Source organism: Triticum dicoccoides, chromosome 2B (assembly GCF_002162155.2).
Source record: "Triticum dicoccoides isolate Atlit2015 ecotype Zavitan chromosome 2B, WEW_v2.0, whole genome shotgun sequence".
Lineage (NCBI taxonomy): Eukaryota > Viridiplantae > Streptophyta > Magnoliopsida > Poales > Poaceae > Triticum > Triticum dicoccoides.
The window spans coordinates 780,402,590-780,417,545 of NC_041383.1; the positions used below are offsets into that span (position 1 = coordinate 780,402,590).

General features: G+C 44.2%; 2 protein-coding genes across 2 annotated transcripts; both read right to left on the reverse strand.

The window, feature by feature from the left end:
• Nucleotides 1-1,272: 1,272 nt before the first annotated feature.
• Nucleotides 1,273-4,259, reverse strand: LOC119366255 (ubiquinol oxidase 4, chloroplastic/chromoplastic-like). The gene is made up of 9 exons (XM_037631949.1): nucleotides 4,035-4,259; nucleotides 3,724-3,946; nucleotides 3,542-3,635; nucleotides 3,292-3,407; nucleotides 2,961-3,069; nucleotides 2,787-2,855; nucleotides 2,232-2,303; nucleotides 2,065-2,112; nucleotides 1,273-1,687 (listed from the first exon to the last, which is right to left on the reverse strand). The coding sequence occupies exons 1-9, from the start codon at nucleotides 4,175-4,177 to the stop codon at nucleotides 1,551-1,553; spliced, it is 1,011 nt and encodes a 336-aa protein (XP_037487846.1). The 5' UTR covers nucleotides 4,178-4,259; the 3' UTR covers nucleotides 1,273-1,550.
• A 377-nt stretch (nucleotides 4,260-4,636) lies between these two features.
• LOC119366256 lies at nucleotides 4,637-8,229 on the reverse strand. Its single transcript, XM_037631950.1, has 5 exons — nucleotides 7,925-8,229; nucleotides 7,734-7,806; nucleotides 6,964-7,028; nucleotides 6,326-6,435; nucleotides 4,637-5,213 (listed from the first exon to the last, which is right to left on the reverse strand). The coding sequence occupies exons 1-5, from the start codon at nucleotides 8,036-8,038 to the stop codon at nucleotides 4,904-4,906; spliced, it is 672 nt and encodes a 223-aa protein (XP_037487847.1). The 5' UTR covers nucleotides 8,039-8,229; the 3' UTR covers nucleotides 4,637-4,903.
• Between the last annotated feature and the right edge of the window lie 6,727 nt (nucleotides 8,230-14,956).

The window sequence follows — 14,956 nt, forward strand, 5'->3', positions numbered from 1 at the left end:
AGATGTCCTCCGACATAAGAAAAATATTAGTTGCAACCGGGTGGGTAGGCATGCAGTTGCAGTCAAGGTCGACACTTGCAGTTGCATGCCTAGTCTGAGGCATGCAACTACCCCCTCCTGCCGCCCATCGATAGAACGAAAGTCAATTGCAGTCGCTTGTGTGGACATGCAGTTGCAGTTGAGGGCGACATTTGCAATTGCATGCTTAGTGACAAACATGCAACTACTCCCCCCCTCTTCCACTGTTCTCCCACAAAACAAAGGTCAGTTGCAGTCGAGGGCGACACTTGCAGTTGCATGCCTAGTGTGAGGCATGCAACTTTACGGTGTATGCCTGTGAAAAAAAAACACATAGCATATAAACACAATAAAAATTTGTTTTTGGGTAATACACGGAGAAACAAAGTAAAAAAAGAAAAAAATATAGACAGGATACAAATAAGGAAATAAAACAAAAGTCATGTAGAAAAGGCAACCACATCTCAGAATAAAAAAATAAGACAACAACATGTGAGAATAAAAATTGTTCATGCGGTGTCAAAATGTAGGTTCCTAAAAAGTATAAAATGTTCCATATTTCCTAAAAAAGAAAGATAAAAAAATCAAAAATGAAAATACAAGTACACATGTATACTGTATACATAAACATAGAGTCATCTGCCCGATTAACTTTCTTCTTCTGTGTGTTCAAAACAAAACTTCTCTCTTCTGTACATACACAGTGCACACAACCCAGCAAAAAAGAAGAAAAAAGATACAAATATTTACATGGGACGAGTACGAGAATATAAAAACAGACAGACAAGCACAAAAAAAGGGCCTCAAGCCACAGCCCACAACCCAAGTAGCGGAAGGCCTAGTGCGTTTTGAAAAAGAAGAATACATCAGCGATTGAAACAGGTCGATGAAACTGGACAGCTAATCTCGTCGACTGAGACTTTGTAAAGTCTCAGTCGACTGAGTTTTAGCGTTCCCCATATGTATATGTACTACTTATACGGTGAAAATACATTTCGATGTCTCATTCATTTGTGAGAGTAAGACCACCGTGGGTCTTTTTATCTCCTATAGAGCGAATGTTCAAGCATTTTTAACCTTTAAAGCAATATAATGGGTTAGGTTAACAGATGCGGTTATCCCCATCATTCTTGAGCTAAGCTGACAATCTCCACAACATGTATCCTCATCGCAGATTTGTCAATGACTTTTCTACAGCAAAAATCGAATCAGCAAAGCATCAAGGCTTTTCACCAAAACCCTTCATGTTACACAAATCAAAACATTCATGGCCCGCATTAATGCCTGGTCCATGGTGCACATTTCTCATTGTGAATCAGCGATACGTTTATATTAATATTTCTACTATGTAAATAAGATTCACAAGTACGGAAGTCTGGGCTAATTAATGTCTACATACAAAGAGAAGAAGAAAATGAAACGAAGATGGGATACAATATATCACCAAAATTTAGTATGATACTCTACGATGCTCTAGCACGGAGGTACGTACAACCGGTCAGTCTTCATTTCCAGGGGACTTCTTGACAGAATCATTCTGCATCAGCTTCTATTGAGCTCTGCACGGCATGAGGAGAACGGAGGGTTTCATGCGTTTGACAGGCCTTCATTGTCTTGCAATGCTCCGCCTCATCGTCCCGTACATTCACGAATACATCATACAAGTTATCTGCAATGGGATAAGGGGAGCAGTGAGCAGTTCATTCATACAATCTTTATGGACAAAGCATTAAAGGGGAGAGTCCAGCTTTTTTTATATAGGCGCTATATTATCAGCACAGAGTGTTAAAATCCGAATGGCAGAAGTAGGAGAGTCAGCAGATCAAGTAACAATCTACTGAAATGAATCATAACTGTGATTTGATGGGTTTTCTATAATATATGTTCCAGCAAAAGGTGGCAGCTAGCACACTTTTCCAATGAACTCATGTCTTTGAACAGACAAATCAGTGAAATTAATTCCCAAAGCTACAGGCAACTTGTTAAGCCCTGACATTCTGAAAACCTTAACTCAGTAAAACTGCCAGGGGGGAGAAAGAACTATACCAACTTTAGGCCTCCTAGAATTTGGTGCTCTTGATGTTTGAAACTCATCTGAGAAACAAGCCATGCAAGCAATAAGCATAGATATTAATGTTTAATACTTATAAAGCATAGAATAAATACAGGTTAAGGTATGTCTAGAAAAGAACACAAGTGAAGTAAGGGCCTACCAAACATGTAGAGATCCTCATTCATGTAATAGTTTACAGCCACCTCTGGAGCTGGTAGTTTTTTCAACTCCTCTGAAATAAGAACGAGTAGCTGACATTATTACGGAACTGGAAGTGTCATTGCAGCAAAGCAAATATGTTTGGATTGGGAGAACACATTAACTGAGTTAGCAGCTTTCCCAGTGCCCAGGTAGGTAGGCACCAAAACTATGATTTAAGCAAAGAGCAATCAATGGTTTGTACGATTTAAGCTTTCCATTTTTTGGTAGGATTAGGAAGGGCAGATTTAAATATAGGTTAAAGGATAATGATATAGATTGCAAAATGGATTCCATTACAAAGTTACAATGATTTGGCCCTCAACCCCTTAGCTCAATAAATTCTGAACAGAAGGTTGTTCACTTCAAATCAAACATGGGAAACAAGAGATAACCAACTTTACTATATAAGCTAATACTCTGTATTCAATAGGCAAGGTGCTGTCATTCCATAAAATCCTAGATACAGAACTTGCACAACAGGAAGAATTTACTTAACCCACTAAAGCTGCCTTACCTCCATTGAGCTTCAGGAACTTGTCATAAGTTGAGTATGCATGCCTCTCAACACATTCTGAAAAGTGGTCTGCACATAGATATCCGAGTCCAGAGCAGCTTTATCATCATCACAAAAACACAGTAACAAAAAAGAAACATCTACTTCATGAGTAGAATTAATATGTGTACTCACATGCCATTCTTGGGCTCAGCATGTACATGCCAACAGTGACGAAGTAGTAAAAAAAGGCGCTAAACCGCGCAAGAAAGCGATCAAGCCATACAGAGTTGCCACCCAATGCCTAATATGAACCCAGAGAAGGAAGAAGGTAAGAAATATGCAATAACATAATCCAACAGAAAACTACTCCCTCCGTCCCATAATATAAGAAACGCTCTTATATTATGGGACGGAGGGAGTATATATCTAGAGCTGAAGTTAAGGGCTTAGTAGAAAACAGGATATATTCATTTTTGACATAAAAACATTGAATGAACAGACATATAAAAGATTTTGGACATACTTCCATGATTAAGAGGTGATGGAACTCATTCATGCTTTCAGCAAAGTGCACTTTGATATTGTCAGCTCTTCTAGACCAGCCAAAGGTCTCGTACAAGTGAAGCACCGATATAAATGCTGTTCAACAATCGACCAGTCAGTCAGTCAACAGTAACTAGACTATTCAACAGTCCAAAGGTCTCATACAAGAGAACCATACCAAAACCATATGTACAGGCGAAATCGAGAGGCAGGTGAGATGAGATCCTCACCGAAATATGGCACCCTGGCGATGGTCTCAAGCACGAAGAACCTGGCGTAGTCCCGGTCGCGGTACAGAATATCCAGTATAAAGATGACAGTATCCTGCGGTGCGGACACAGCAAACGTTGAGGCCCAGAGTGAAATCTGATGACCTCGAATGCGCCGGGGACCAGGGCTGGAGGACACTCACCGTGAGGAATATGTTGAAGGACTGCTCGAACCTGACGACCCAGTCGCCGTCCTCGCCGGCGAGGGTGAGCTCGTCGTCGAATCCCCCTTCCTCCTCCGGGGCAGGCGTGGCGGCCGCCTCCCTGACGGGGAAGGAGTCCTCGACGGCGGACACCTCGGCCTCCTGCTGCTCCTTCTCCTGCCGCGTCCTCGCCGTCGCCTCCGCGCGGATCCTCCTCCCCCTCCTGCGCAGACACGAAATCAACGGGGCGAGCAGAGAGAGAGAGAGCGGAACGGCGAGGAGGGAGCGGGGGATCGGGTCGAGCGGGTTACCCGGAGGCGAGGACGACCGGATTGAGGCGGATGCCGCGGGCGCGGGGAGGGAGCGGGAGGAAGGCCGGCGGGGTGCGCGCGGCGGCGGCGGGGGCGGGGCTGCGGGCGAGCGCGGCCCGGAGCGGCGCCGCGGAGGCGGCCATGGCGGTGTTGGAGTGGATATTCGCCCGGGGTCTGGGGGATGTGGCAGTGTGTGAGGGGGGCACGGCGGCGAGATGGGTAGTGGCGGGGTGGTAGGTATATTCGCGGGGGCGCGCCGCGCGTGGGTCGTTTTGTCGTCGGGAGCGCGACGGCCGCGGAAACGACGGCGCGCGGCGGCAGGTGTCAGCCGGGCGGACGGAGGAGGCGAAGCGAGGGTAGCGTGACCGCGACCGGGTGCGCGTGGGCAGTGGATTGGGTTGTGTCGACTGACAGCGGTCTTGATCGCCAGTGCCGTGCCGTCCGTGTCCCCGGTGCGGAACGAGAGGCGGAGCGCGCTACGAATTCAGTCAACTTTGCTGCCAACTCGAACATCTGTAAGGTTGTGAAATGCCGTTCGGTTCACTGAACCTACACCTACACGATGTATCAAGTCGCGTTTTAGTACTAGGTACATCCTTATCTAGACGAATCTAATACAAGAATTTCGGGACGGAGGAAGTACTTATCAAATCATCCAGATGGTTTCCTGGTTAACGCTACAAAATTAGCCACCACCGGATTAGGCCGGCATTTCTTTTTATTGGCAAAAGATTAGTAGTGACTGGCTGGTCGACTGTGAGTCCATATATAAACCTACAACGTCTTAGCATCTTCTTTGCCCTCGATCTCCTTCCCAGGCACGTCATCGGTTGTTTCCTTCAAAACCCGCGTTTTCTTTCTAACCAGAGTCATCTGCAGCCCGCCGCGGCCGCCGCTGCTGGCTGGGAGCCACTGCTGGCGTTCGCCGAGGCCGCGTTGTTCGAAAGGGCCTCGCTGCCCTGGCCCTTGTTGATGGAGGCCTCGGCGTCCTTGCCGGGAAGTGGCGCGGCGTCGGAGGTCTTGGAGGCGTGCCGGTTGCTCCTGAACCGGGTCCTCAGCTTGCTGAAGGGGCGCCAGTGCCACCGGTTCTGCGACTTTATCTGGCCCATCAGCTTCTGCTGCTCCCTCCGGACGATCCTCCGGGTGTACCAGGCTCCGCCGCGCCACCCCAGGGCGTACCTGAAAGTCACACAAGGTTGGCAGGCTTCATCGTTCAGGTTTAAAAGATGATAGCACTGATAATTCAGCGTTGGTGTCAGAATGGATTCTGAGGTTCAGGGCAGAGACCAGGACCACCTATGTGCACCACTCACTCGCAATTAATTCAAGGGAACTGAGGCGTGACAGCAAGTTTAGCATGTTTTTTTCAAAATTCGTTGAATATGCAGAATCATGGCAAAACTATGTCATCTGTGCATTTACCAGTAATGCACTTAGTTGGAGCAGAGTATTCGACTAAATAAATGTGCGTGAACTACTACACTTTTGCCTTTATGCATATCCAGGCGGTGCCAAGTTGGAGCAGGGTATTCAAAACCAGATGCGATATTAAATACATTCTTTGCACAAAATTAAAACTCTCAAAAGCAATCAATAAAATAACCCAAAGTAAATAGCCTATGTCCAGCACTCACTCTTAATTATTTCAAAATGTACTCAGATGTAACAGGAACTTTAGCAGGGGTTTCGATTATGGAGTTCCTTTGGAACATATACAGAAGATCACAATAAAACTATCTCGTTTGTGCATGACCCAGCAATGTGTACAGTTGGAGCAGGGTATTCAACTAAATATGTGGCAGCATGAGGGCTACACTAAGTTGAAGCAGGGTAATAGAAAACAAGCTGTGATATTAAATACTATCTCTGCAGAAATGAAAAATAAACTTGAAAGCAACCGATAAAATAACATAAAAGTAAATAGGCACTCACATCCTAACTCAGTATGTCAGTGTTACAGTTTATATGAACATACGATTCTACTCCCTCCATCCGGAAATACTTGTCATTGGAATGGATGTATCTAGATGTATTTTAGTTCTAGATACATCCATTTTCATCTATTTTGATGACAAGTATTTCCGGACGGAGGGAGTATGATTGATGGAGAGTTGAGGCATGCTGATCAGCATTGACTGCATTAATATGAGCATACAGAGCATATAAAAGCTTGACAGTGAAACCTTAGTATTTAGAGAGTAAGTAGCATATGCCTGGTGCTACCAATACATATAGTATTGAAAAAGGTTTGGATCACAGTAGTATATATATTAAGAACAGCATGAACATACCCAACAACCGTAGTTGTCAATGCAGTGGCTATACAAGCTGAAGTGCTAATATTATAGGAGGTAACAATCTTTTTGATCTCATCATGTTCAACTTTGTGGGTGTTCCTCAACTGTTCAGAAAATAAAAGAGAAGAAATATATCAAAGTTTGTCCAGAGTACATATTCAGTGAAACAAATAAATATTGAAAGTACATCAGGTAGTCGATCCGCCGTCTAGAATGAAACAGGAAATGGAAGCAGATGTTTCTAACTGTATGAAAGTTGTGACCATCAGAGTGTAAAGCTTCACTGTTATAAACACACCATAACTCATCACAAATGTTAAATATCATCACCTCAAATTTCTTTTAAAAAAAGATGAAACAAACAACAAAATACATGTTAATCTCATCATCAGAAAACATGAAAGCATGTTGCACTGAATTGACAAGGTAAGACATATGCACACAGGGTTCTGATTGTCTTATGCCAATAAGCTACCCTGGAGCCATCTTGAACTTCTGTCAAGAGTCTAACTGCCTATTAGCATTTCTATAAGTCTTGCACCGAGAAATGCACATTACAAAAGGAGAAGAATGTAACCCATTCACAAAACAAATAACCATGACATTAACAGACTATCTCCTAAAATGCTTACAGATTCCTCAATGGAATGAAGCCTCTTGTCGATCTTTGTTTGCTGCATATGACGAAGAGAGTAACCTATAACAAGAAATTAAAAATATATTAGAAACTGTAAATCATCCAAAGAGAGAATTACCAAGTAACTTAAGAAACAGTACAGTGTACAGCATAATGGCATATGCTCCACTCGGCATGCATTACCAACATGAACAAAAGCAGCACATAAAGCGGACTTCCTTTGTTAATTGCAGTGCACGAAAAGGGGCCTATCATCAGTTGAAAAAAGGCAAGTAGTCTGACTTCAAATTAAGCACGCATATCGGAATTACTTGACATTTACTAGTCAGGTAAGGGGCAAAAGTAGTTCCACGTCTCAACTAAACTGAGGATCACCAAAGAATCCAACATTTCAAGTGAAATACTCCAGTAAAGTAATTGCTACTGTACTAGTGCGCAGCGATTGGGGAGAAAAACTCATCAATTAGATTGTAACTTGGTGCACTTGCATTCAGTCACCACCACCAATGGGGCATTCTGAAACAAAATTGCTCTACTGCAGCTGTGGTGCCAATTGAGGTGTGCCCTATGGTCTTACATAAGCCAAACAGACTAATTAGGGTTTAGCAGCAAGCAGTTGCACAACTCTCTCTCCCTCAGATAGTCAGATACATCAATTAAAACAACTAAATCAATCAGACAAGCCAACGACACACTCTGAACCCGAGAACAGCATACAGAGTTTACGAACTGCGTGAGAGAGCAGGGGAATGAACAGGGGCGTACCGGCCCAGGCCGTGAGGACGGAGGCGATGGAGGTGCCGACGGTGAAGACGACGCGGTGGCTCTCGAACACTTCCTGCACGGCACGGACCGCGTCGGGGGATCAAAACCAGATCACGAGAGGCGCGCGGGTCGGGGGCGCGTCAGGGATGGGGTTAATTTGATTTGATCTGGGCGGGGCGGGGGGAGCTTACCTTGGTGGAGAAGAAGGTGTCGCGGACGGCGGCCCAGGAGTTGGTCGCCCGCCGCCGCACGCTGGGCAGCGAGAGCACCGCGCGGCCCGCGCCCGCCAGCCGCCGAGCCGCCATCTCGGTGTCCTCTGCTCGCTCGGTGGGATTTTTTTTCTGGAGGATTTCGTTCGGGGGGAGCGGGGTTTGGGGGGGAAAGGTGAGCGATTCGGCTCCTTGAGCGCGCGACCAACTTGCGAAGGAAGAAACGGAACGGAACGGGCGGCGGCGAGGGAGGCGGGCCGAAATAGCCAGCGCCCAGCGGCTACGGACGGGGGAGCGTCGGAGGGCAACGCGGCGGCGGTGCCGGGGGCACCGAACCGGATTCTTTTTTCCTTGTCCACTGCCTATTGGCCTTTTTTTTTCGTTTCAGAAAATATCAAAAGATTATCAGTACTCCTTTGTAAACTAATATACTAGTGAGCTTAACGATCTTATATTAATTTACAGAGGGAGTACTACGGTACCAATATTCATGCCATTCCATCTTCCTCGCTACAATCGCTACCAAACCCGAAATTCGTACAATGATCCAACGGTTTCGTGTTGGGGGTTTGGATGGTAGTCGCTCAAGTTTATTACTGGGTTTTTATGTATGTATGAATTTTCCACAAAGAAAAAAAAAAGTATGGATTTTTCGATCATGTGTGATGTGTTATTCTTTTTAGGCGAAGTATCAGGTGAAAATAGGTCCTCAGTGAAAATCTAAAAATTCTCACGTGGTCCATCAGATATATAACGAACGACACTGATCAAAGGTGGGATCTCTAATGATCCACTTAAACACAGTTAGCAGAAAACCCCCTGGCTTGTTCACCATCAAGGTGGTTTACGTTTCAATCTTAACGTGAATCACGTTTCGGCGGCCGTGAGCCCTTGCCTTTCGACGGCAACGACGGCCCCTCCGATGGCAGCAACAGGCCCTCTGTCCGCTGCGGCTCATCCTCCGCCGGTGGCGACTCGAGTTATGTCCTTCCCTCCGACGGCAGCGACGGGCCCTACATCGGCTACAACTCATCCTCGGCCGGTGGCGACTGAAGCCATGACCTTTCCTCCGTCTGTCGTGACAGGTCTCCATTGACTGCTCACCCTTCGCCGGTTGCATCTCAATCTTCAGAGTACTCAATGCCGTCGGTCGTGAAAGGGCCTCCGTTGAGAGCTTCAATGTTGTTCTTTCAGAACTCCTTTTGTTACCTGCTACTGAATTTTCTTTATCTGTAGAGAAACATTGCTGGTTGCTTGTTTTGGTGAACTACATTGATAAAGTTCATGTGTTGCGTGATTTGTCAATTGACATTGTGCCAATATTTTATCAAGTTGAACCGTGCAAAACTCTACAAAGATGTTAGTTTATGGGCTTCATGCCAACATTTTATCAAGCTGAAACTGTGCAAGAATTCTGAAGTTCTGTATTCATATTCTTTTGCCTCCTACACAGAGATTTTTGCAACGAGCCCACCACCCAATCAATCTTAATTTTTTTGTAGCTAGACACATGTACATGGGCCCAAATTACAGTCTTTACAAGCAAGTTTAGAAACAAACAGAGGGACAAGCCCCAGCCAAACATTGCACAACTCTTATGATCGAGCTAGCATGTTCAGGTACATTTTCTGAAATAAGAGAGGTTGTGCGGACGTTTCTTCTGAGAACTGTATAGTTGGCTACAATTTTTCAGAGAAAAGCGTAGCATGGGGCAGCATGCGTCCGCGTGTTGCCGTTCGAGGTTGACGCATCTGGATGCTACTGTGATTGTCGCAGCTAACTCGTACACTGTGTTACAGTAAAATTTGGTTCCAGCGAGCTGGAACATTCAGTTAGGCAAGCGACTACACATCACTTTGATATCTCTTGAGTTCATGACACAATTTCCAACGAGATGCCACCGAACAATCACCACAGGAGAGTTGCACAACTCCAACACTAACAATATAGCAAATTTCAATGCAAAAGCTTCAGCATGTTTAGGTACATTTTCTGAAATAACAGAGGTTGTGCGGACGTTTCTTCAGAGAACTATATAGTTGAGCTACAAATTTTCAGAGAAAAGCATAGCATGGGGCAGCCCGCGTCCGCGTGTCGCCGCTCGAGGTCGACGCATTTGGACGCTACTGTGATGGACGCGGCTACCCTGCAGGTCACACCCGCCGACCACTGTCATCGTGGCGCAGCATCTCGGATGCACTGGAAACACCAGGCCGCTCAGTTTCACCACTGCGGCTGGTCTGTCGCGTGCGTGTCACCTATGCAGTCCCACTCCTCCGCTACACGGTGTGCGTCGTCGGCGAAGCTGCCGGGGCGGACGTCGCGGATAACCTTGCCTTCCGCCGGGGCGGCGTCCTCGCCTCAAGTCCTTGGGAGCCCTGCCTGCCGATGAGAGCTCTGATGCGCTGCGTGCCCGTTTCGCCGCCGGTTCTGTCCGCCCCGCCTCGGGCCTTGCGGCTGCAGGAAGCAGCCCTATGGATCGGCCAGGGAAGAGTTAGATTGGAGTTGGGCAAGGCAATCCCCCACATGATATTGGTTAATCACCGAGAGAACAGGGGGTTATCGCTAATTGTGTTTAAGTGGATAGTTAGAGATCCCACCTTTGATCGGTGCCGTTCATTATATATCCGATGGATCATGTGTGAATTTTCAGATTTTCACTGAGTACCTATTTTCATTGGATACTTCGCCTTCTTTTTATTTGTATTTTGAGAAAGACATCACATCGGTTAGGCTGCTTCTAGTGGGGAATATGATACACTATCTGTGACACTAGTATGTTCCCGCAGAATAAAACATAGGGTGCTATATATGTGGTGCATAATATCATATATTAATATTTTACGGATGGATTTTTTTTATTGTCATGCATGATACATGGTAGCACATCATTTATTAGTAGGTCTTGCTCTTGGTCTGATTAAAAATGGTGTAGCTATTATTCAATATGCAGATGATACTGCATTATGCATTGATCGTCTTCCCCACAAGGCTACCTCAAATTATGACTTCATATGTTTAAAATGATGCCTGGGATCACTTCCACAAAAGAGAAATCCTATGTGCGGGAGATGATGATGAAATTTTTATGATTTATGCTCACAATTTTAGCTGTCAGATTGGGTACTTTCCTATGAAATACCTTGTGGGTTCATGTGAGCTTCTCTTGCCTGAGGGTGTTGGATTGGGATTTGATGGAATCCAAATACATTTAAAAATATGTGACTCTTGGATTGGTAGTTCTGCATCCTCTTGTGGTAGATTAACTCTTTTGAACTCTAATCTTTTTAGTATAGCATACTCTACATGTCTATGTTCCTTTTGACAAAGACATTTATCAAGAGATTTGTTAAACACACAGAAGGAGGTTTTTTGGCAATCTGGTAATGGCAAAAAAAGATATTACCTGTTGAAATGGTCTAGAATCTACAGGTCTAAGAAAAAGGGTGGCCATATAAAGGATTATGACAAGACATGTGATGGCTAAGTATTTCAAAGAGCTACTATAGCCGTTGTGAATATTGCCAAACTTTAGAAGGATACTTTTGTTGATAATATGCTCCTGAGAAATTTCATCAGTTTTTTAACATTTGCAATTTCCATGATTGCATAGTTAAGGTATTAGTTCCATTTTCAAGAGAAGGTTAAGTCCAGATCCTTATGATAAATGGAATGGCATTTTTGCCATGGCCAGACACCTTTGTGTCTATGGTGATGGAGACATAATTAAGTGGTCTCTTGGACCTAAATCTAGCTTTACCACCAAGTCTATGTATAGTTTGGTTGAACAAAACAGTGCTAGAAATGATTATAGATGGATCTAGCAAGCCAAAATTCCCTTAAAAATCCAGATTCCCCTTTGGAAACTATCCCAGCAGGTCCCATGTCCCATGCAGGACGCCATTGCCTCTATGTCTCACTGCCCGCTCCTACGAGCACGTTCATTGCCACCAGCACGGCCACCATCATGATGAAGTGGAGGAGACAGACAGGTGGGAGTGGGCATCATGCTCGCATGGAACCCTTCGTGGTCAAACACCGCAGCTACCGAAGAGCGCACCTCCTCCTGGTGTCATTGATACGTCTCCAATGTATCTATAATTTTTGATTGTTCCATGCTATTATATTACCCGTTTTGGATGTTTATGGGCTTTACTTTACACTTTTATATCATTTTGGAGACTAACCTACTAACCGGAGACCCAGCCCATATTGTTGTTTTCTTGCCTATTTCAGTGTTTCGAAGAAAAGGAATATCAAACGGAGTCCAAACGGAATGAAACCTTTGGGAGCGTAATTTTTGGAACGAACATGATCCGGGAGACTTGGAGTACAAGCCAGGGAAGCTTCGGGGAGGCCAGGAGATAGGAGGGCGCGCCCACCCCCTGGGCGCGCCCCCTGTCTCGTGGGCCCCTCGAGCGTCCCCCGGCCGACTTCTTTCACCTATATATCTCCATATACCCTGAAAACATCAGAACATAAGATAGATCGGGAGTTCCACCGCCGCAAGTCTCTGTAGCCACCAAAAACCTCTCAGGAGCCCGTTCCGGCACCCTGCCGGAGGGGGAACCCATCACCGGTGGCCATCTTCATCATCCCGGCGCTCTCCATGACAAGGAGGGAGTAGTTCACCCTCGGGGCTGAGGGTATGTACCAGTAGCTATGTGTTTGATCTCTCTCTCTCTCTCTCTCTCTCTCTCTCTCTCTCTCTCGTGTTCTCTATATGGCACGATCTTGATGTATCGCGAGCTTTGCTATTATAGTTGAATCTTATGATGTTTCTCCCCCTCTACTCTCTTGTAATGGATTGAGTTTTCCCTTTGAAGTTATCTTATCGGATTGAGTCTTTAAGGATTTGGGAACACTTGATGTATGTCTTACCGTGCTTATCTGTGGTGACAATAGGATATTCACGTGATCCACTTGATGTATGTTTTGGTGATCAACTTGAGGGTTCCGCCCATGAACCTATGCATAGGGGTTGGCACACGTTTTCGTCTTGACTCTCTGGTAGAAACTTTGGGACACTCTTTGAAGTACTTTGTGTTGGTTGAATAGATGAATCTGAGATTGTGTGATGCATATCGTATAATCATATCATGCCCACGGATACTTGAGGTGACAATGGAGTATCTAGGTGACATTAGGGTTTTGGTTGATTTGTGTCTTAAGGTGTTATTCTAGTATGAACTCTATGATAGATCGAACGAAAAGAATAGCTTCATGTTATTTTACTACGTTGAATAGATAGATCAAAAAGGATAACTTTGAGGTGGTTTCGTACCCTACCATAATCTCTTTGTTTGTTCTCCGCTATTAGTGGCTTTGGAGTGACTCTTTGTTGCATGTTGAGGGATTGTTATGTGATCCAATTATGTTATTATTGTTGAGAGAACTTGCACTAGTGAAAGTATGAACCTAAGGCCTTGTTTCCTACCATTGCAATACCGTTTACGCTCACTTTTATCATTAGTTACCTTGCTGTTTTTATAATTTCAGATTAGAAATACCTTTATCTACCATCCATATTGCACTTGTATCACCATCTCTTCGCCGAACTAGTGCACCTATATAATTTACCATTTTATTGGGTGTGTTGGGGACACAAGAGACTCTTTATTATTTGATTGCAGGGTTGTTTGAGAAAGACCATCTTCATCCTACGTCTCCCACGGATTGATAAACCTTAAGTCATCCACTTGAGGGAAATTTGCTATTGTCCTACAAACCTCTGCACTTAGAGGCCCAACAACGTCTACAAGAAGAAGGTTGTGTAGTAGACATCAAGCTCTTTTCTGGCGCCGTTGCCGGGGAGGTGAGTGCTTGAAGGTATATCTTTAGATCTTGCAATTGAATCTTTTTGTTTCTTGTTTTATCACTAGTTTAATCTATAAAAAAAATGGAATTGAGTTTGTCTCATACGCTTCATCTTTTTAATCTCTTTCGTGAAAATGATGGAAAGGAAAATTATGCTCAAGTGCTAGAAGAAGAAATCTATAAAATGTTTTGCACTAAATCTTTGAATGATGAGCATGATTGCAATATTGTTAGTATGAACTCCTTGAATATTCATAGTACTAATGATGATTGCACTAGTCATGATGAAAATGTCTCTTATAAGCATGTCGATTTTTGTGGAGTAGATTGGGTTTGCAAGTACACACCAAATAGGGAAAATAGATATTGCAAGAGGCATAAGTATTTAGAAACTAAAGGGTTGCAAGAAAGTCTTGATGATTGTGCTGAAAAATTCAATATTTTTCGCGCTCCTTGTGAACTTTGCAATGAACGTGGTCATTTAAATCCCCAATGCAAATTGTTTCATGACCAAATCGTGTCCAAAAATTGTGATAACTTGATTATCCTTGAGCATCATTAAGAGCTTAGTCTTCTTTTTGGGTATGAAGAAATGAAACGTATAACTGAGGGTATTACCAAATTTAATCTTGATAGATTTCTTGGTTTTGATCTAGAGAAGATTTATTTGTATTGTGCGGTGAATTGCATTGAAAATCCTTATATTGCCAATTACATAAAGAAAATGAAGCAAATAGAAGATGAAGAGAATAGTAATGATAGGGAAGAGACTTCCCAATATCCTCCTATTATTTTTTATGATGAATCAGGTAACGAAGAGGAGCTTTCTATTCAACCAATCCCATCAATAAAGCGGACTTCCTTTGATAATCATTGTACATGAAAGGGGGCCTGTCAGTTGAAAAGCAAGTGGTCTGACATCAAATTAAGCACACATATTGGAATTACTTAACATTTACTAGTCAGGGAAGGGGCGAAAGTAGTTCCACATCTCAACTAAACCGAGGATCGCCGAAGAATCCAACATTTCAAGTGAAATAGTTACTACTGTACTACTAATGTGCAGCGATTGGGGAGAAAAACTCATCAATTAACTCGGTGCACTTGCATTCAGTCATCATCGACAATGGGGCATTCTGAAACAAAATTGCTCTGGCGCAGCTGTGGTTCCAACTGAGGTGTGCCCTATGGCCTTAC